The following is a 21,676-nucleotide window of genomic DNA, read 5'->3' as shown; positions in this document are numbered from 1 at the left end:
TATTTAATGTAGTATTAGAAATGATAATAAAAGAGGCTAAAATTAACAGACCAGGTCACATACAGTCGGAAAAATGAAAGAATACCCATGAACGAACATATAAAACACGCTGTATTTTCTTGTCACTGTGTCACAAAGAAAATTGTCCACTGTAAGTAGATGTAACAATAATTATTACATGTACTTGCGCTGGCCAATTTTTTGTGTGACACAGTGACAGGAAAATACAGCGTGTTTTATTTGTTCGTTCATGGGTATTCTTTCATTTTTCCTACTGTATATAATAGAAACATCAATGTTTGGCATTCACAGATGATGTAGTAATTTTTTCCAGAAGCAAGAAAAAAAATAAAAGAATGTGTGTGTACTTTGTAAGCAACAAAAAAGGAATATGAATCATCTGGGATTTGAACCGGGACCTCTCGATCTCTGGTCCAATGCTCTACCAACCAAGCTATCAAGCCCCTTGTAAGTGACGTCTCGGATATAATTACACATCACGGTGACAAATAGATCAAGTGAAGTATAAAAATTTTATAATAGATATTTTATTATCTTACTTCCGAGGAAGGCAAATCCAAAGACACAAAAATTATAATAAATATAACATTTACTAAAAACACTAATATATTCTTTTAATGACTTATTTACATATGATACATACATATCTTGAAAAATTAGAAACGAACTACATACTGTGTGTGCGCATGCGCCCAGTATTATAAAATTTCACTCTCGATCATAAAGAAGTATAACTTCAAAAAGGTAATGAAACAACTAGAAAAAGAAAGTCAAAAAAGCTCTATATAAACGAAACAAAAATGGAATGGGCATCCAAGGAATTTGAAAAGGGATAATATTTACTGATAACAAGGGATGAGGGAAAAATGTATATTTGTACAGGTAGAGAGATTTGAATATTTTTGGACTATATTTTCGAGTAAACTAAGTATCATGGAGGAAATACACAAAAGACTAATGTCAAGAAATTGTTCCATGAGAACCAATAGTTACATATGCCTCAGAAACCTGGACTATGCCAACAACATAGCGATCAATGTTACAAGTATGGCAAAAAAGAATGCTTTAAAGGATATTTGGGGAAAACAATTGAATGGGTCCCTCTAGTAACATTCCAAGTACCAATTTAACAATTTTGCAGGGAGTGAAAAAAAATTTTTTGCGATAACAAAATAAGTTCATATATTAAAAATATTATAACAATATTATTGTAAACCTTTTTATAAAACATTACTAGTAAAACTTTTAAGTTACACAAAGTAGTAATAAAGTTATAAACAAAATAGTAAATTTTTAATTGCAACAACGTTCTAATTGACAGTCACTTAGAACGTTGTAACTTTTTATGGGAATAATGGCAGTTGAAAGTTAGTTTATATTCAGTTTCTGCATTTCTAGAAACCTTATGCACCTTTCTAGACTAGTTACTGATGTTAAGTTTCTTACTTCTACTTCAGTTTAACCGATTTATATCAGAGGGTTTCAAATTAACACACAGTGATATAGACATCTTCAGGTGCTTGGAACGTTACTGCACAACAAGGTCCATAAAGTGGCAGGGAGACGCTAGTCACAGGGCTGTCAACTTCAATGACAATAACATGAAAATACCTCACCCATGTCTGGGATGTCCTATAGACTGTCTCTGCATAGAAAACCCCATTTCAAACAATATGTCACTTAGGAGGTTACTGGCGGGAGCCATTTAATTGATAAACAATCAGTGGACACGAAAAACAAACAAAAAGTTGGAAGAATTATATAAGGCACTTAATATAATTATTGCAGTAGTAAAAGCAAAAAGACCTAGATGGTTAGTCCAAAGAATGACCTAAGTTAGAATACCAAAGATTTTGTTAAGTGCTACAATAAGTGGTAAATGAAGGCATAGGCTGGATAGAGTCATGAAGTTAATGACAACCTGAGGTATTTTAATGTAAGGAATTGGAAAGAAAATACTAAGAACAGGAATAGAAGAAAATTGTGAAACAAGCCATGAGCCTGCTGGACTCGAAAGGCTAATATATAAACAATCTGAAAATTAAATCAACTAAGTAATGAAGTTTTATAAACAAGAGGGGTAAAGGAAGTTAACACCCTCGCTCCAAGTGTAACATTAATGTACACTCTGTATTGACAAGCATGTAACATCCACTTGCAGAGAGTGTTAAATAACCAGAAAAATATTCTGTTATAATAATTTTAATACCACTAGTCATTTAATAAACATTTACAGCCTTCCTAACCTGATAATAGTTGATTTATTTCCTTACAAATAAACAGGTACCAAGGTTACTTATTTCCCAACCAAGTTTGATTAATATTATACTTTTTATTGTCAAGATATCTAAGGTATAACCCAATTACAAAACAGATAAACATTTTAAAAAACGAAACCTTACAACTGAACTAGATCATACTATGCCAAACATTTTGAAATTTTTATCTTGAATAATAGTATAAGCCCAATATTTACCTTACAACGAAAATTACCAGGTATTTTCAAACACCTGTTATCCTGATGATATATTTATATTGATAAGAATAGATAAACTTGATCAGGTATTGAACTAATATTCCAAGGCACAACATAACTGTGTGTCACAAGATTATCACACTGTTTAAAACGTATTTGTAAAGCAAAACACTTACCCTTCTGTAGAAAAAGAGTTCTTTCTGCAATTTTTGTCGTTCCGCACTTTGATGGGGCCCTTTTGCCTTTATAAACTTAAACATTGTGTTTACTGTCTTATCCTAAAACAAATCGATGACCGTTAATAGGTTGTAAAACCTTCTGAAGATTTTAAATGAACAATTACAGAGTTAACAAGTTAAAACACTATAAATATTTATGAAACAATGTCAAAACACAAAACTAAAAACAAAACCTCTCTTGCATATGTCAATCTAGGTATGTAGACAACGCCTGAGGTGGAGCCGATTTTTATAACAATGAAAATTCTGTTACTACAGTCAATTCTAGATAATTGCTATACTTTTTAGGCTTACCTGGTTGTTGTAAATGTGATAAAAATAAAAACGAATCCTCTAAACTATTGCACACCACAAAAGAGCGTGCCCAAACGCTGTAACTGCATTACACGTAGATTGGTCACTGACCGGCTGAATATGAAAAGTAGGCGGAGTTCGACAGTTATGTGTTTTGGTGATTTTTATTTACCGATTGAGTCAAATTTTTTCATTTGTGATTCTTGCCGGTAGATGGCAGAAAGGGATATGGGAAACAGCTGAGCAGCTCCTTAGATTCCGTGCACTGTAGATATCTACATGTCGCTTTCTATCGATATTTGAATATCAAAATATATGAATTTTTAGCTTTAATTGAATTATTTTCTAGTTTTCCTCTAGTTTATCAATTAGAGTATAACCTAGCGAAACTAGAAAATATTTCAATTAAAGCTAAAAATTCAAATATTTTGATATCGATAGAAAGCGACATGTAGATATCTACAGTGCACGGAATCTAGGGTCCCCACCCCACATCACTGTACCCAACTCATCGAAAGCCTACTTATCGAGTCGCTACTCCCATACAACCAAAACGCATACGCACCAAATCGGATACGACCCTACATCTACCATCAGACAAATCCGGCGTTATTGTGAATGTATATAAAATGTCCAGTTGATGAGTTGGGCCTTTCGATGAAGTAGCTGTATACGATTTGGGCGTATATGAAATATTTTTCGATGAGTAGGGATTCGATGAAATGTGCCGCATCCTGGGACTTAGTTCATCAATTATTCTATAGATGGCTCTTAGACGAAATCTTGAATTTGCATTATTAATCCATTTATAATGAAATACTGGTTGCATATAACTACATACAAATATTTTTACTTGTTCACTATCTTTACTTGTTTACAAGGGTTTTTCACCTAGACTAGAACTTCTTGATGTTCGCTCCTAATGTCAACTTTGAGTTGCTGCTTGCAGTCAGTTATGTATGTGAGGTGTACCCCCTGGGCATTCCAACCCACGTGGGGAGGGTCATGTGATGCCTGGTAGTTAAATCCAAGAATGCTTCAAACATCACATCTAATTTTATAATATGTATAATGTAAATTTAAAATTTTATATCAACTAAAGAGTTTTTACCCACTTATCTAGGAGGGTCAAATATGTAATGTAACCTGCATTAAAGCACTGATGATGAAATTATTATTCCGAAAACGTTCTATGATGTACCTACCCCTTTGTAGGGCTTCTTTTTATAAATATGCCTTTTACAAAGGAATTTATCTATTTTTTGTGATTATCTTATACAGGAATTTAATTTCATCGTGGATTTTTTTAATTTTTCAGTTATTGTTCCTAATTGTCTCCCCCAACGGTTGATGTTCGCCATTGGTTATGCTGAGTAGTGAGTACCCACTCGTGTTACAGTATCCAAACAGACCTCCCTTGCTCTTAAAGGAGAGACATCATACAAAAGGCAATAAATAACATGTGAAGATGGACCCACATTCGGGTAGTAAAAAAACATAGTCCAAACTCAGGAGCGGTGGCAGATCTACGGAGAGGGAAAATGGAAAAATTCTCTACAACTATTTAGTAAAGTCCAAAATTAAAGAAAAAAATTGTTGAAACATAAAAATTATATTAGCTGACATGAAACGTAAACCACAGACAGTGGCGGTTTCTCCATATGTGCACATGTGCACGTGAACCCCCAAAATTATTTTCACACCAACATTCATATAATATGTAAAATTTATCATTCTATAAAAATAACATTTTAATCTAACTATACAGTAATTGAAATTCGAAATAACAGATCCAAGGAGTTTATAAGTATATTTTTATGCTATTTCAAAGGAGAAACTTCACGGATGCGAGGCCTTAGACAGAACCCCTCGTTCACCGCTCACGGTGGTTCCTGGTTCCTATCCCAATGACTTTTCATACGGCAAAATACAACTCACCACCCGCCCCACTATCCGCTATAGCCCACAAGTTTAGATGGCCACAAGAGCACAAGTTGGATGTGATCTTATGATGTTTTTAAAGTGCACAAACGTATTTTACGTTTAAATTTTGCTTTCGTGAAGTTCGAATTTCGGAACAATATTATTAAGAATGGGAGGATTTGTGGATGTAAATGTTAGCGTGGAATATTTAAAATCAATTAAATTTCCTTCATTATATTTAGAAGAAAAATTAAAAATGCCGAAACCAAATTTGTTAATTAAGAATGTACCAAAGTGCAAAGGTCGGGATTATAAATGATTATTTAAAATGGAGATTTGTGTAAAAACTTACAAATTGTGTAGTTGTGAAGTACATATTTGGAGAGGAAGCATAACGAATAAAATAGAAGATACGATTTTAACTATCCAGTCCACTTAACTAATAAAGTCTTGATTAAAAATAATTTATAAGACGATTTTTCTGAAATAATTTGAATTCTTCAATTAGGTACTTGTTACGATGCCAGTGACAACTGCAGAAACAGAACGATGTCTCTCTGCATTGAAACGTATCAAAACTTTCCTTAGAATAGCTATGGGCCAGGATCGATTAACTGCACTCGCAATGTTTTCAATTAAAAAAAAATGATTCAAGAAATTTAAAATTTTACTGAATTTGTTTGTGAATAATTTATCTAAAAAAAGGCGACTGACTTTCGTTACAAAACTTGCTTGTAACATTGAAACACTAAATTATCATTTTAAGTCAATAAAATACATTATTTATTGTAATTTTTAATAAGGTAATTTGATTTTTACAATTTGACGACACTCAAAAAATTTTACATACGGAAATAGGGTCTCAAGGTCTTTTTATATCTTAATATTATGTGTACACCCCCAATATTTTACACCAGGCGCCGCCACTGACCACAGACCGACAAATTCAACCCAATAAACACGCTAGTTAGGAAAATTAAGGGAATTAATGCATGTAGTTTGGGTTTACCATTTTTATCTTTTGGTTGGTGTTTCATTCGAAATTACCCCCCCCCCCCCACCCGAAGGCAAATTTCCCCTTTAAAGGCAAATATCTATATCCGCCACTGCTCAGGAGACGATTCGTTTGTTCTGACTCTAGACATGGAAACTTCTAATTTCACATTGTTGTGTGATCACTTACGTAGATGTTTTATTTTAAGTCGTTTTTTCTTAAGATATGAAATTTTGTCTGGTTCATTATTATTCGAATGTGAAAAATTTGAAATACTTAAGGCGAGTGCACAAAAGCAGGGAACGTTACTCTGTAGTTTCGCTGTTATCTGATGCGTAACTAATCAGAATAAATAAGGACTAAGCGCCGAGCATTGGTGCAATCCTACTTTCACATGAAGTCTATCAGTATCCATAAACCACACTTGTCCTAACACTAGTTGTTTGTTACTCCCTCATACATATATAAATATTTCACAATCTTTACATATTCACCGGGACTTCTTTCTTATTTAGTGCCCACCACAGATTCTCTTAAGGAACTCTATCATAAGCTTCTTCAAGATCAATTAAGACCATATGTATAGGATCGTGTGTTTCTTTATTCCTGTATGTTTCCATCAACTGTCTTATAATGAAAATTGCATCTGTGGTTAATCTGCCCTACATAAAGCCAAATTGATTATCAGATATTTCGGTTTCCTCACGTATTCGTCTGTCAATTACTCTTTCTCATATTTTCATGGTGTGGCTAAGTAGCTTTATGGCCATGTAGTTTGTGCATTGTTGTACATCTCCCTTGTTTTTGTAAACAGGTACTAATATACTGGTTTTCCATTCGTCTGGCATTTGTCTAACCTCACAATTCTACATATTGAATAAACCTGTTATTGTTCGTCCGCTATAACCATAACATTTCCCATGCGTCACGATTCATTTTCAAACAAATTAAGTCAAAACATAAAGTGAAACGTACGCCGATGTGTAAAGTATCTAGTATACAGTATACAAAATGTATATACACATCGACGTTCGTTTCACTTTACGTTTTGCCTTAATTTGTTTGAAAATGAATCGTGACGCATGGGAAATGTTATGGTTATAGCGGACGAACAATAGCCAACTTGATCCTGTGTCTCCCAGTGGCGGATCTAGACAGTTGCTCCTTAATGGGAACGTTGTTAGAGATGGGAAATTTGCCTGGGGGGGGGGGGGGGATTTCGAATTGAAGACCTACCAAAATACATGAAAAGATAAACTGAAACTACATAAAAGACATAAATAATAACTTATATGCATTAAGTTCCTTTTCCCAACTATCGTGTTTATTGGATTGAATATGTTTCAACAATTTTTTTCTTTAATTTTGGACCTTGTTAGGGGGGAAATTTCTCCATTTTCCCTCTCCGTAGATTCGCCACTGGTCTCTCCTAATGCTCCCCACACTTCCCAAGGAATATCATCTGGTCCAACTGCTTTTCCTTTCTTTATTTTTTGAAGTGCTTGAACCTCTTCCTCATTTGTTATTTTGTTAACCATTGCTGTTACTGTCTCCGTTAGCTCAACTGGATTTCTGTTAAATTCTTCATTTAATAGACTGTTGAAATACTTTGTGTAGGTAACGCACAAAAAAGGAAGGATACATAATATTTATGTAAGTAGGCAAAGTGACGGTGAGGTGAGGAGAATAGAAAACAAGTGAAAAATGTAGTTACAACTAATGAAGTGAACAGTGGTAACTATTGATGCATATATTATTACAATATTGTAATATTGTAATTTTAAACATAAGTAAAACAACATTTAATGTAATATTTTATTAGCAAACTGTACATTTCTTTAATAAATCTACACAGATCATAAATCTATAATTCTTAAACTAAAAAATATGTATAAAGGTAAAAAAATTAATTGACTAGTACGTTTTGGTTTGAACAGGTACAGTGGTAGCTTTGCTAGAAGTACCACCTGGTACTTTTACAGTACCCAGGTGTACTGTTAATTTTAGGGCATATAATTACGGCAATTTCGGTTCCGATTTTATTTAAATACTAGTAATTTTGCCCGTCGCCATGCTATGGGGGATACAATCAACAGCCCTCTATTTCCGACTTCCTCCAATTTTTTCTTACCTACCCGCTCTAATTTTTCCTGACTTTTTCTAATTTTTACTGGCATCGCTCTTTTTGTATACAGTACACCCTTGTTACTCCGACATTTTGCAATCCGACACGCTCGGTAGTCCGACGCACCTCCCGTGCTATTGTTTATAAATTGATGAAAAGTTAAGTTATTATTTACACAATGTATGTACATTAAATTTATTAGCTTCCATATTTCTTGTATTAAACATGTTTTAGTTAGCCGAAATGGGTGTTTCATTTGCATATTAATCTGGGTAACATTTTACTCATCAAATTTAAGAATATTGTAGAGTCCTGCTAGCAAAACAATGCCAAATATATAATCACTTTCGGTAATCCGGAGACTTTCGGTAATCCGACACCCCTTTGGTCCCATACCTGTCGGATCATTTTTTATCTACTTTTATATTTTCTATTATGAGGGTATTACAAAAAGATATTTTTATTGTAAATGACAAAAATTTCAACGTTTTGTAAATACGGAGATAAATAAATGATAAGTTCTAATGTACTCTTCATTTTTTTTATATTTTATAAGGATAGGGGGTGTTTTTAAGGGCTAAAAAATAAAAAGAAAATCGAAAGCATAAAAATAACTTTGATTTACGTTATAGCTAGTATTATTCGAATTTTGCAATAAGGATTAGTTTTCACCACTAATAAGTAATAATAGTACGAGATCCGAATATAGGTCGATCTGTATCCATCTGCTTGTGGGATGAAACATTTTTTTATGAAATTTCATACATAGACACAGGGGCGGCTCGTGATAGTACAAGATGGTGAGGCACACTACACTTGAGGAATATTACAGTAGACTCTCTCTATAACGAACACGGGTATTACGAAGTTTCGCTTATAACGAGGTATGTCCAACATCTGTGTGCTTACCGAGGCCAGTGCTGTAATAAATTCCACCGCCTGTAACTTCCTTCCTATTTATCTGTCGACCGATATTGAATATCGTAGGAAATTTACAATTTGCGATGGCCAAGTTTCATTGTTGAAGTCGATGATCGACACCTAATAAACTATGTAGGAGGCTTCAAAACATTTCAGTAGTGGTGATATGCACTGTTTTAAGTTCCTTTCGTCATGTAAATCAAATATTAAACAGTATAGTTCATACAAATCTTTATTAGCAATCAAGAAGCTACAACTTACAAGTTACATGACGCTAGCCGGAATGGCGTTACGTCGCTGACATCTGTCTGTCGTTGGTCTTCTTCTTTTACATCCTAAACATAATATATTACATAATATTGTTGTCTGATATAACGAGATCCGCTTATAACGAGGTAATTAGTACGCCATTTCAGTTCTCGTTATAGAGGGAGTTTACTGTATTATTATGGTTAGCTTTTCTTTAATAGCCGGAAGGTCGATTTTGTGGCGTCATAACGTCACAAAACGGCACCGTATTTATTTTAAGGCTTGCAAACGATATTAAATAACAATTATTTTATTCGCAAAAGAAAGTCGAAAGTTCTAAGTCTATAACATCGTGCATACTCTTATTAGCTGTTTTTTTTTTTAGCTAAAAATAATTAATATGATACCACATATCAAAACAGTGTGAGTCAGATGTTTCGTCCTTTCTTGGTCTCATCAGCGTTGTACAGTCATATTAAGCAAAATTTACATTATATACTACATAACAAGAACGGACAACTGATTTCAGTGGCGTAACCAAGGGGTTTTTAGGGGTTATAAGCGCCCCATACCCTTAATATCCTCCTTAATTCCATACCCCCAGAGACCCATACCCCCTTAGGATCATCCTGGTTACGCTGTTGACTGATTCTTTTATTATTAATCACTTGCCAAAATGAAATTATTGTGCGCAAACAATATACCTTCAAACACGTGATAATTTCATTTGGAACCAATCTTATATTGTAAATGTATTGAATATATAGGAAATAAAAACAAGCAAGTAAGCAAATTACTGTTATATTATAAGATTGATTTTTTATGTTAAATAAACTAAGGGTTAAACTTTATTTTTTTTTGGTTTTTATATTTTTTATTAAACAGCGTGCTTAAAAGTAAAATTATTATGAAAGAAATCATAATTTCTAATTTTTTTATTAATTTACTTATTTAATTGACATTTGGAAAATGGCATACAGCTAGTCACAGCATGATAACATATTCTAAACATCTAATTATACTAATAGTAAGTAACCAGAGTGTAAGAAGGATAAGTAAGTACACGTAACCAGAACAAACTGCTTTAACAAACTACCTAACTAAAACTGCAAAACCACGCTAGAGGCATATTTTTGCCAGCCTCTGAAAGGATATTTAATCCCGGCTCCAAAAATTATTCTCAGATTAAATTTTATTGCGGCCGGCCGATCACCGTGGGCTTCGTAATATGCTAGACAAGGCGACCCATCTGAGGCAGTGCCTCTGCTATATAATTTGAGAAAGTGAGAATGAGACGCATATATACTCCCACGTAGGGTAGGTATTACCTACCGATGTATTTATGAAGAACGCTTAACTACAAAGATACGGGGTCAGGGCCGTACCTACCTATTTTTATTTTTTATCATAAAAATAAAGTTATTAAGTTTTATAAAAAAAATTAAGTTATTTAGCAAGTTTCAAAAAGTTAAATTGTATTTAAATAATTGATGATGAAATAACGAAAATAAAGTTATTTAGCAAATTCCCAAAAGTTAAATTGTATTTAAAGAATTGATGATGAAATAACGAAATAACGTAAAGAGTCGATTGATATACCGGTGAGGCACTGCCTCACCTGTCTCATAGGACTAGCCGTCACTGCAGACAAATATTTCTAGCATAGGTTGCCTATCAAAATCGTGTCATATCTATCCTTAAGGGGAGGGGGCGTAGGGGTTGAAATCAATATATCAATCACATTTTTTTTGAAAGTATAGTAGAATTATGTTATTTTTAAATTAAATATGCATATTCAGTACAATTCATAGATTATTCAAGAAAAAATTCAAGGGAAAATATTGAAAAATAAGCCAACGCAACGGTGGCAAATTTTATCATGATCCAATGAGTCCATCGCAAAATCCATTGTTTTTTGAGGTGTGTTTAAAAATTTGTTAAAAAATTTTATTTTTTAATATTTTCCCTTGAATTTTTTCTTGAATAATCTATGAATTGTACTGAATATGCATATTTAATTTAAAAATAAAATAATTCTACTATGCTTTAAAAAAATGTGATTGAAATATTGATTTCAACCCCTACGGCCCCCCCTTAAGGATAGCTATGATACGATTTTGATAGGCAACCCATGCTAGAAATATATATAGGTCTGGATCCCGCGTATGAAAAAAAAAAGTTGATTAACAGCAAGCTGAAAATTTGTTAATAGCTTAAGGGTGTCTAGTCGGACAAACTTTGATATATGGGAATACTGGAACAGGGGCAGTTTTAATTGTGGAACAGGTTAAAAATTTGGAACGGTCAGACCACGAAAACGGCACATTTATTTTGTCCGACAGAATAGACTTAAACTCTCCGAATAGAGATTAAACTCTCATGCAAAAATCAGACTGCTATTTATCACCTGTCATAATTCCTGTCATTTGACATATTCTACATGTTCCACTCATTAAAACGCCCATTTGGTGATAATTAGCAGTCTGATTTTTGCATGAGAGTTTAATCTCTGTTCGGAGAGCTTAAGTCTATTCTGTCGGACAAAATACATGTGCCGGTTTTGTGGTCTGACCGTTCCAAATTTTTAACCTGTTCCACAATTAAAACTTCCCCTGTTCCAGTGTTCCCATATATCAAAGTTTGTCCGACTAGACACCCTTAAGTATTAACAAATTTTCAGCTTGCTATTAATCAACTTTTTTCATGCGCGGGATCCAGACCTAATATGTCTATGTATGAAATTTCATAAAAAAAATGTTTCATGCGGCAAGCAGATGGGTACAGATCGACCTATATTCGGATCTTAGACTATAAGCGTATAAGGATAGGTAGACTTTGAATTAGGAGGTAAGTAGAGCCCACTCCCAAAATGTTATCAAATTCGATGCATTAGGATAGAAATCGGAGGTAATATCCTATTTTTGCTCTCATTGGCTGGACTAAAAAGAGTAATAGTATTTTAGACATAAAATTTTTCAAGACTAAGTTTTCACTCTAATGGCATACAAAACAACATAATGCTATTCTACACCCCACCAGAATGAAAACAATGGGAACCTTCTCTGGTTACACCTCCGAGGCTTCTACAATATGCAAGCCATACGGATGCTGAGACTAGGGAAGATGAAGGAATTCTACAATTTACAATTCACGTCCCATCTGCTCAGCGCGGTAAAGTTCCAACGAGAATGGTTCCCTTCGTACTCCAATCAGAGTAAATGTAAATCAAAAATGAATAACCATTTTCAATTTCGTTGCAAAACGAAAATACAGCCGAACCATATTCTAGTCCAATCAGAGAGTGCAGCAAGCACCCCTACCGGTTTCGAAACTTATTAGTCTCTCATCAGGAGGCACATATTCTGGTGTCCCTGATCCAACCAAAACAAACCCCAGCGTGCAGTCCCGGATTGCAACGAACGAAATGGCATAGATGCCCTAGCGGCAACTGCTACAACAAGACTAAGTTTTCACTCTAATGGCATACAAAACAACATAATGCTATTCTACACCCCACCAGAATGAAAACAATGGGAACCTTCTCTGGTTACACCTCCGAGGCTTCTACAATATGCAAGCCAGACGGATGCTGCCTCCTGATGAGATGATGTGCCTCCTGATGAGAGACTAATAAGTTTCGAAACCAGTAGAGGTGTTTGCTGCACTCTCTGATTGGACTAGAATATGGTTCGGCTGTATTTTCGTTTTGCAACGAAATTGAAAATAGTTATTCATTTATAAAATTTTTCGTTAATTTATTAAAAACTGCTTTTTCATTATAGTCATTGCTACCACTGACCAAAAATGTATCTACAACTCAGTCGTAATTTCATCTTGCGGCCTGAACCCAAGCTGGTAGAAGTCATCTTCCAAGAATATCGAGTTATTCAAATACTCTTTGCTATTCTTCCACGTAGCGGGGTTGAATTCCGAAGAGGGCAAGTTATTGACCAGCGAGTACTCGAACTTCCATTGAGGATTGAGAGGTAGATGGCACTTCGAGTCGTAGTTGCTGGTGAAGTTGTTGATAGCTATGTCTTGCAAGCTTAAACTGGAGCCGAACACCTGGTTTGGCTTGAAGGTACTCATAGTGGTGCTACCACGGGAACTGTCAATGTCTCTGGTTAGGTCAGGCGTGATTGCAGATCCCTGAAGGAAGTCAACTAATTGGGCTACTTGAAGATGCGAGGTCTCGCTCATTCTTTTATATCTAAAAACAAACAAATTTAAATTATTAAAGATTATATAACTCAAACTAAACTAAAGTGCATAGAAACCGGCCCATCTAAGAGGTGCATCCAAGAGGTGCAGCAAGCACCTCTACCGGTTTCGAAACTTATTAGTCTCTCATCAGGAAGCACATATCGCTGCTACTCCGGGGTTTGTCCTGGTTGGATCAGAGAGAGCAGCATAATATGTGCCTCTGTATGTGCGGTTGTAGTTTCGTTTTGCAACGAAATTGAAAATGGTTATTCATTTTTGATTTACATGTTTACTCCGATTGGAGTACGAAGGGACCATTCTCGTTGGAACTTTACCGCGCTGAGCAGATGGGACGTGAATTATAAATTGTAAAATTCCCTCATCTTCCTTAGTCTCAGCATCCGTTATGGCTTGCAAATTTTAGAAGCTTCGGAGGTGTAAGGGAGCGTTCAAGTATTACGTAACGCAGTTTGGGGGGGGGTCAAAAATCTTCAAAAATCGCGTTACGTAATACTTGAACGCTCCCTAACCAGAGAAGATTCCCATTGTTTTCAGTCTGGTGTGATGTAGAGTAACATTATGTTTTTTTTTATATGCTATTAGATTGAAAACTTAGCCTTTTGCTAGCAGTTGCCACTAGGGCATCTATGCCATTTCGTTCGTTGCAATCGGTAACTGCACGCCGGAGTTTGTCCTGGTTGGATCAGAAAGAGCAGCATATGTGCCTCCTCTTGAGAGACTAATAAGTTTCGAAACCGGTGCTTGCTGCACTCTCTGATTGAACTAGAATATGGTGCGCTGTAGTTTCGTTTTGCAACGAAATTCGAAATGGTTATTCATTTTTGATCAATTTCTTAAGTTGTGATATATAGGGGAGAGATCTTGGAGAGATCTTTTATAGATCGGTCTTATTATTGATACAATTTTGATCTATTTTATGTGAATTATATCCAATATACATCTTTTGTTGTAGTTTTGTTCTTTTTCCAAAATCCGATTTCCAATTTCCGAAGTGGAAATTGAAACGTCAAATAAACTCATTTTAAAGTAAAATTGTTCATTATTCTCAACAAAGATACCAATAGCTTCCCAGATTCCCAATAGCAGAACAATATTAGAAAAAATAAGGTGTAACATGAAAAAAAGTCGTAATACAATTTGGAGGAATAAGACCAGTGTTATTAGAGATACCGCTATTGAACTACATACTTGGAAAACAGTAAAGAAGTTTAAGAATAAAGTGGTGGTCATACGACGAAATACTAATCTCTCAAAGTGAAGATGATTTACAACGTTTGCTTCACCAATTTAATATAACCGCCAGAATATTGAAAGACCAATAGACAAAATGTATTGTATAACAGGAAATTTACTGAGATGTAAATTGGAGCTACAGGGTGAACAAGTGATTGAGTTTAAATATCTAGATATCATACTATCTAGAAATAGAGCTGATTTGCTAATAGAACAAACAGATCTGCAGAACGCTTAAATGAAACAATGCTTATTTTTATTAAAAAAAAAACACCTAAGTGGTGCCTTGGTTATTTACAAATATTCACAAAATAATATAGGTCTTGGCCCCACACTTAAAAAGAATTATTACCTCCCTCATAAGACTTTTTTTATTCAGTTATTCATATTTTTCATATCGAGTCGGACAACTTTTCTGTTTCGTAAGGGGGAGTTTCGTAAAAATAGAGGTTTTATAAACTTTGGTGTGTTAACAACTGGAGTAGGTACCCGTAAAAATTTATCGGACAATATTACTAGTTAATTGTAAATATTTTTATCAAACAATCCTGCAAAAATCAGCTGTGAGGGTTTGAGGATTACCCTTAAAAATTTGTCAGACAATATTACCGGTTATTTGTAAATATTATTTATTATCAAACAATCCTGCACAAATCAGCTGTGAGGGTATACATTTTATGACTCTTTATGATGCGTGCGTATTTTTGTCTATAATGAATAATGAACGAATGAAACAATACGGGGAAATAAAAATAAAGATAAGGAAAGAAATGAAAAGGCAGAAGTTAAAAAACAGTCATCTGACCAAAGTCGGATCCAGCAACCATGCAAGGTAGGGGCAATGAAATAAAAATGTTCTCGTGACTGGGGTACGCAGGATTCTTTTTCAGGATGGGCTGTTATTTTCTTATTTTTCATGTACCATGTCCTTTCAGAACGTTGGTTACCATCATAGGTATCTTAATTTTATTTATTACCACCCTAAATCAACCATGAAGTTCTTCTTCGTCCTGGACTGCGTTTGCCTGCTATTTTCACTTGAATAATATATATTTTGTAGCAACCTATATTATGGACCTCTCATTAAATGTCAGACATAATTCAGCTATGTCTTATTGATGCTTTTTATAATCGCAGTAATCTTGCTGAGACATTCTAGTATTGTGGTGTTTCGAATCTTCTCCATCCAATAAACTCTTAAAATTCTTCTATTGCACCACATTTCAAGAGCCTCAAGGCGATTTAGATCGATTTTATTCACAGTCCGTCCAAAACCATACAGTAAGACCAATATTCACTATACAGTAAGACCGACAACACGTAGCAGCGAAGTAGTCGGATCCTTAATGCCAATTTTAGGTTTCTGTTACATAATACTTTGGACATCCTTCTAAAAGCGGCTCTTATTCGGAGGGTTTTATTAAATGATCAAATTACGATAACAAGACCGGCAATTACATACTATTTTTATGTGGTTTCTGGCATTGAATTGAATAGATGGCAATAAACAGATTTATTGTGGGACTTTTTCATTTACATATTATGTTCCAAAGACTTTTAATAATTTTCTATTCCAAGGAATTCTGCCATATGTATGTTTCAGTTATTCAGTTATCAACAGGACACAAAATTCACTACTTATGTTAGATCGTAATCTCTTTCTTAAAACCAGTGTCAGTAGACACCAGACGAAGTCTCAAGGAGGGGGCAATTGACCCCATTGACCCCCCCTTGGATCCGCGCCTGCATCTGACCTAAAATGATATAGTTGGTAGAATAAAGACTTGACATAGAAAGAACAGAAAGAATGCTGGAAATTGCAGAAGTGAAAACTCGTTAAAAAATTGATGGTAAAACACGCTGAGACAAAGATAGAACTACAGATATACGACGAAGATGCAAGATGAAGAACACCAAAGACTGGGTAAGAAAGAGAGGAGTAGAATGGAATGATCAAATAAGTCGAACGACAACAAATTAACAAATAGAGTAAAAGAGACGGTTCTCCAATAGAATTCGATTAGCGGGAAGAATATGAAAACGATGGAACGACAACTTACTGAAGGCACATCGAAAACAGGCAGAGTCACGTCTACATAAAAAGAAAAAGAATGTAATATGCGACCAACAATAAAGAAGAAGAAAAAGATAAGACTATATGTTGGCAATTTTAGAAACAGGTATTCATAATCAAAAATAATTTATTACTGGTGTTTAGAGCTTCACGATATGATACAATATCAATACTTTTTGAGTATTGAGTATTATATTGATTATGCCAATGAAGTATCGTATCGCGTACCTATCGATATCGGCAATATTTTCTTATAAAAATATCGTATTGATATTGATTTCGATACGATATCGATACAATACTCGATAAAATATCGACAATGATTAAATTAATAAAAAAAACAATTCTTTGTTCATTTCTCACTATCTTCATTAAAAAAATCTCTACAAAAAAATATACAAGATAGGATAAAGTACATTGTAACCTCACAAAAAAATATTCATCCAAATGAGTTCACACAAATGAGTTCTTTGATACCTACTTTTATCTTTTAAAGAGCATCTTTTATTCGTTAGTACTAGCGCTGCTTCAGAAAAAAGCCGCTCGACTGATACGGACGTCCCTTGAACACACAAAATATCCCTAGATAACTGAGATAAAACGGGGAAAACACTACTATATGATTTACTGATTTATACCATAATAAAATATTTGTATCTGGTCCAGGTCTTGGAGATTGCAAATTGTTTTCAATTTCCTTTTCAAAAACATCAATATTCTCTGATGATTTTAAAAATAAAATATCGAAATTGATTGACTTATTGGGTTCATCGTCCTTCTCTCTCGCACTAATGGAGAGCATACGCGCTTGTGCGTCTTATAACCCTTATAATATTTTAACGGTATAAAAGGCCTTATGCAGCACTCACGTGGCGTTTTATTTTTTTGTTCTCGATATCTATATTCTCAATAATATCGAGGCAGGCGTATCGACTATACAAGAATATTTGGGTGGCTGAGGCATGCTATTTTTTGTAAGTATGACCTCCTGTTTTTTAAAACCTCTGTCAATTGTTTATATTTTTTCTCAATTAATTAGGATATACTTAATTTTAGGGCTTTTAGAATACTGATGATGAATTTCTTAATCCGAAAACGTTTTTTATTATTGTGACCCTTTTTAGGGTATTTTAAAATATACCTTTTACAACAAATCTAGCATTTTTATTGTATTGATTTCAGATAATGAGTATCGTATCGACATTAATATTGCTAATAGGTCTGGATCCCGCGTATGAAAAAAAAGTTGATTAATAGCAAGCTGAAAATTTATTAATAGCTTAAGGGTGTCTAGTCGGACAAACTTTGATATATGGGAACACTGGAACAGGGGAAATTTTAATTGTGGAACAGGTTAAAAACTTGGAACGGTTAGACCACGAAAACGTTACATGAATTTTGTCCGACAGAACTTCCAATTGATTTGTTACCCTTTCATTAAACTCTCATGCAAAAATCAGACTGCTAGTTATCACCTGTCATAATGGTCATTTGACATATTCTACGTGTTCCACTCATTATAATTCCCATTTGGTGACAAATAGCAGCCTGATTTTTGCATGACAGTTTAATGAAAGGGTAAAAAATCAATTGGAAGTTCTGTCGGACAAAATACATGTGATGTTTTCGTAGTCTGACCGTTCAAAATTTTTAACCTGTTCCACAATTAAAACCTCCCCTGTTCCAGTGTTCCTATATATCAAAGTTTGTCCGACTATGGTTTGTTTTTTAGAGGAGTGAGTCAAATTTACCGAGCTGTATTGCTTGTTTGTAATTGGTCCAACCGCAGGCAAGTTTACTCCACTGTTATAAAATTTTGACACTAATGACATTTATCAAATTTTGACACTAGTGACATTTCATAGTTAATTAAGTTATATCGGCGATTTTTGTGTTTTCTGTATTATTCCTTTAATTTTTAGATTTTCAGTCTGCTTTTATATAAAAAGCAGTTGTTTTTGGAACTCTTTAGCGACGTATTAATTTAATATAATATTTATGGATTACCGTTGAGGGCCGACTAGATCAAGCAAAAAAGAAGATGTATTTGGTTATTATTCTAGTAACTTTCTTGGGTGTGAATCTGTCTTTTTAGTTTACTCCTCCTGGTTAAAAAACAAACTATAGACACCCTTAAGCTATTAACAAATTTTCAGTTTGCTATTAATCAACTTTTTTTCATACGCGGGATCCAGATCTATACGGTATGTATTGTATACATATATTTTTATCGAATATCATGAAGCTCTACTGGTGGTAAAAGGGGGTTTATATACCCTACCATCACGCCAAGTAGAAGAAACTGAACAGGTTAAAAATAATATATTTATAAGCTAGCGCTAGCATCTAGTTAGTGTCAATGTACACTTGCCAACATATAGTCAGTATTAGTAACTTTATCATCAAAAAGTTAAAAATATTGAAGAAAAAAAAACAAAGGTATATACAGTAAGGTCTCGTTTTATGCGGTGGATACGTTCTTCAGAAAACTGCATATAAAAAAATCGCATAAAAAAAAAGACTTTACTTGCATTGAAAAAGTAGGGATACGTTCCGTGATTTTCTAAAATCACATAAAATGGTGGACGTTTGTCCACCAAAAATTGTGTCTCTGATGTTTTTTTTTCTTCATTGGGCCCAGAGTTGGGTCGGATACTGAAAAAAGTATCCGGATACTGGATACGGATACTCAAAATGTATCTGGATACTTTTTAAAAAAGTACGAATACTTTCATTTAAAAATGTATTCGGATACAAGTATCCGGATATTTTTTTCGGATACTTCCTAGGATACTTTGAAGGATACTTTTTTTAAGAAGGACATAAATTATTAGTATTAGAACTATGTGATGTGCATGTATTTAATAATAAAAATACATTAAGTGATGGAGAAAGAAATCAGAAAGTACTCAAAAAATTGTTTATTGCTTATGAATAATAAAACTAGAACATAAACTTATAAGGAAACATTAAATTAAAATAAAAACGTACTAATACAGAAAGTATTCCAATTGCTGACGAAGTCAGAAGTGAAGTGCCTTTGAATTTGCCTTTATAAGTACCAATACCTCAAAGTGTTCATCGCTTAAAGCTTTTCTTTTAGGCGTATCAATCATAGTTGCAAAAGAGAAAAGTCTTTTAACTGGTGCTGACGAAGGTAAGCATGTGTTGCACCCATTTTAAGATTGGGTATTCATTTAAGTTGTTCAAATTGGTTCTTTTATTCTCCAAATATCTTAGCAACTCCAACTGTACTTTTGAAGTTTTATTATTGATGCTGGAACCCTGTTCATTCTGTGTATAATTAATAGTACAGTAGTTGTTGTCCACTTGCTGGTCTCGAAAATTGCTATAAAATCAAAAAAGTCATCCAAATTTTGATCTCCACTTTTATCTGATTCATTGCAACTTTCCAATTCCATTTTTGTTTTGGCGACAGTTATAATGCATTTTTTTATATCTTCTATAGTTTTTTTGGGATTTTTTATGACATTGTACCACTTAAGCTTAAGTAATTAATTAAACAACGTGCTTATGAAGATTTATAACTGATTAGGTAAAAGCAAAGCTCCATTAGCTATATAATAATATATTATAACGGTGACGAGTACGAAAAATGGGATTTAACATATTAGACACATCTGGATTGAAGGAATGGCAGTGTTGTGCCTACGTTAGGTGCATTATCGGCGGGCGATAAATATTTAAAAGTATCCGAATATCAAAAAAAGTATTCGGATGCCGGATACTTTAAAATTTGATCACGAATACGGATACCGGATACAAAATTTAAAAAGTATCCGGATACAGCTTTCGGATACATAAAAAGTATCCGGATATTGTATCCGGATACAGAAGTATCCGGATACTACCCAGCTCTGATTGGGCCAAATAAAATCTTAAAAAAGAAATTAAAAACGCAGACTAACGATATTGAGATTGAAAAAACATCTAATGGAACATAAAACTTTACGACACTTAATTAAATGTTTCAATCCAGAAATCAAAATGCGCCGTTTATTATACTGCAACTTGAAATCAGCAACATTTAAACTCTTAAATACATACTTTACATTTAAATTTAATTTCAAAACAATTACAGGTTATACCTTTCAATGCGAAATTCAGATTGACATAATAGCTACAAGCTACATCATATAACAAGGGGAATACCCGAATACTGTCATCTGGAAGGGAATAGTTAATATTAATATGTAATTATACTAGTTGTTAATACAGTATGTACACTCTTTCACGGTTTTGTCCTGGGGGTGAGTTTCACCCCATCTCGGGGGTGAAAATATATATGTCCAAGATAAGTCCCGAAATGGATAAACTGACTAATTTTAAACAACTTTTGTTTTATAGAGTTTTTCACCAAACCAATACTTTTCGAGTTATGTATTTGCAAGGGAATATGTTAATTTTTCAAGAAAATAAACACGTTTTTAGACGGTTTTTCGCAAATAACTCAAAACGTAAGCATTTTGCCGAAAAAAATATTCTTAGCAAAACTATAGCCTATAAAAAATTGAAAAAAGGTGTATATATTAGGTCTCTATACCTAGCAAAACCAGAGTTATAGCTAATGAAAAATAGGTTCATATTCGAAAAATTCCAAAAACAATAAATTCAATGTGAAATATCCAAATAATGAAGCATTCTTGTAGAAAACACATTATAATTTTTTTAAAGTGTTATAAAAAGAATTATTTCTGTTTTTATAAAACAAATTTCTAGCATCAAATGTAAGCAAGTTACACTCAAAATAAAGTTGGTCCCTTTTGTTTTGGCAAAAAAAAATCAGGAAAATCACCCATCAATTAGCAACTTATGAAATTAATCGTTACCGCTTCACAAGTTACTTTACTTATGATGTGTTTATATGATCTGTAAGTTTCTT

At 33.8% G+C, this 21,676-nt stretch overlaps 2 protein-coding genes across 4 annotated transcripts in view; both read right to left on the bottom strand.

Moving 5' to 3' along the window:
- The window catches only part of LOC114326415 (lethal(2) giant larvae protein), a 223,022-nt gene extending 219,844 nt beyond the window's left edge, over positions 1-3,178 (bottom strand). For all 3 annotated transcript variants that reach the window (XM_028274780.2, XM_050647172.1, XM_050647176.1), the window contains exons 1-2: positions 3,031-3,178; positions 2,674-2,775 (exon numbers count right to left, since the gene is read on the bottom strand). In XM_028274780.2, coding sequence (XP_028130581.1) covers positions 2,674-2,757 — 84 coding nt within the window. In that variant the 5' untranslated portion in view covers positions 2,758-2,775; positions 3,031-3,178. The remainder of the gene's footprint in view (positions 1-2,673; positions 2,776-3,030) is intronic.
- A 4,570-nt stretch (positions 3,179-7,748) lies between these two features.
- Positions 7,749-21,676, bottom strand: part of LOC114326418 (uncharacterized) — a 376,347-nt gene continuing 362,419 nt past the window's right edge. Inside the window, exon 3 of the mRNA XM_028274785.2 lies at positions 7,749-13,452. Coding sequence (XP_028130586.1) covers positions 13,053-13,452 — 400 coding nt within the window. The 3' untranslated portion in view covers positions 7,749-13,052. The remainder of the gene's footprint in view (positions 13,453-21,676) is intronic.

The sequence above is a fragment of the Diabrotica virgifera genome, chromosome 1 (assembly GCF_917563875.1).
Source record: "Diabrotica virgifera virgifera chromosome 1, PGI_DIABVI_V3a".
In the NCBI taxonomy this organism is placed as follows: Eukaryota; Metazoa; Arthropoda; class Insecta; order Coleoptera; family Chrysomelidae; genus Diabrotica; species Diabrotica virgifera.
The sequence above is the reverse complement of the archived record's forward strand: the minus strand, read 5'-3'. Positions and strand labels throughout refer to the sequence as shown.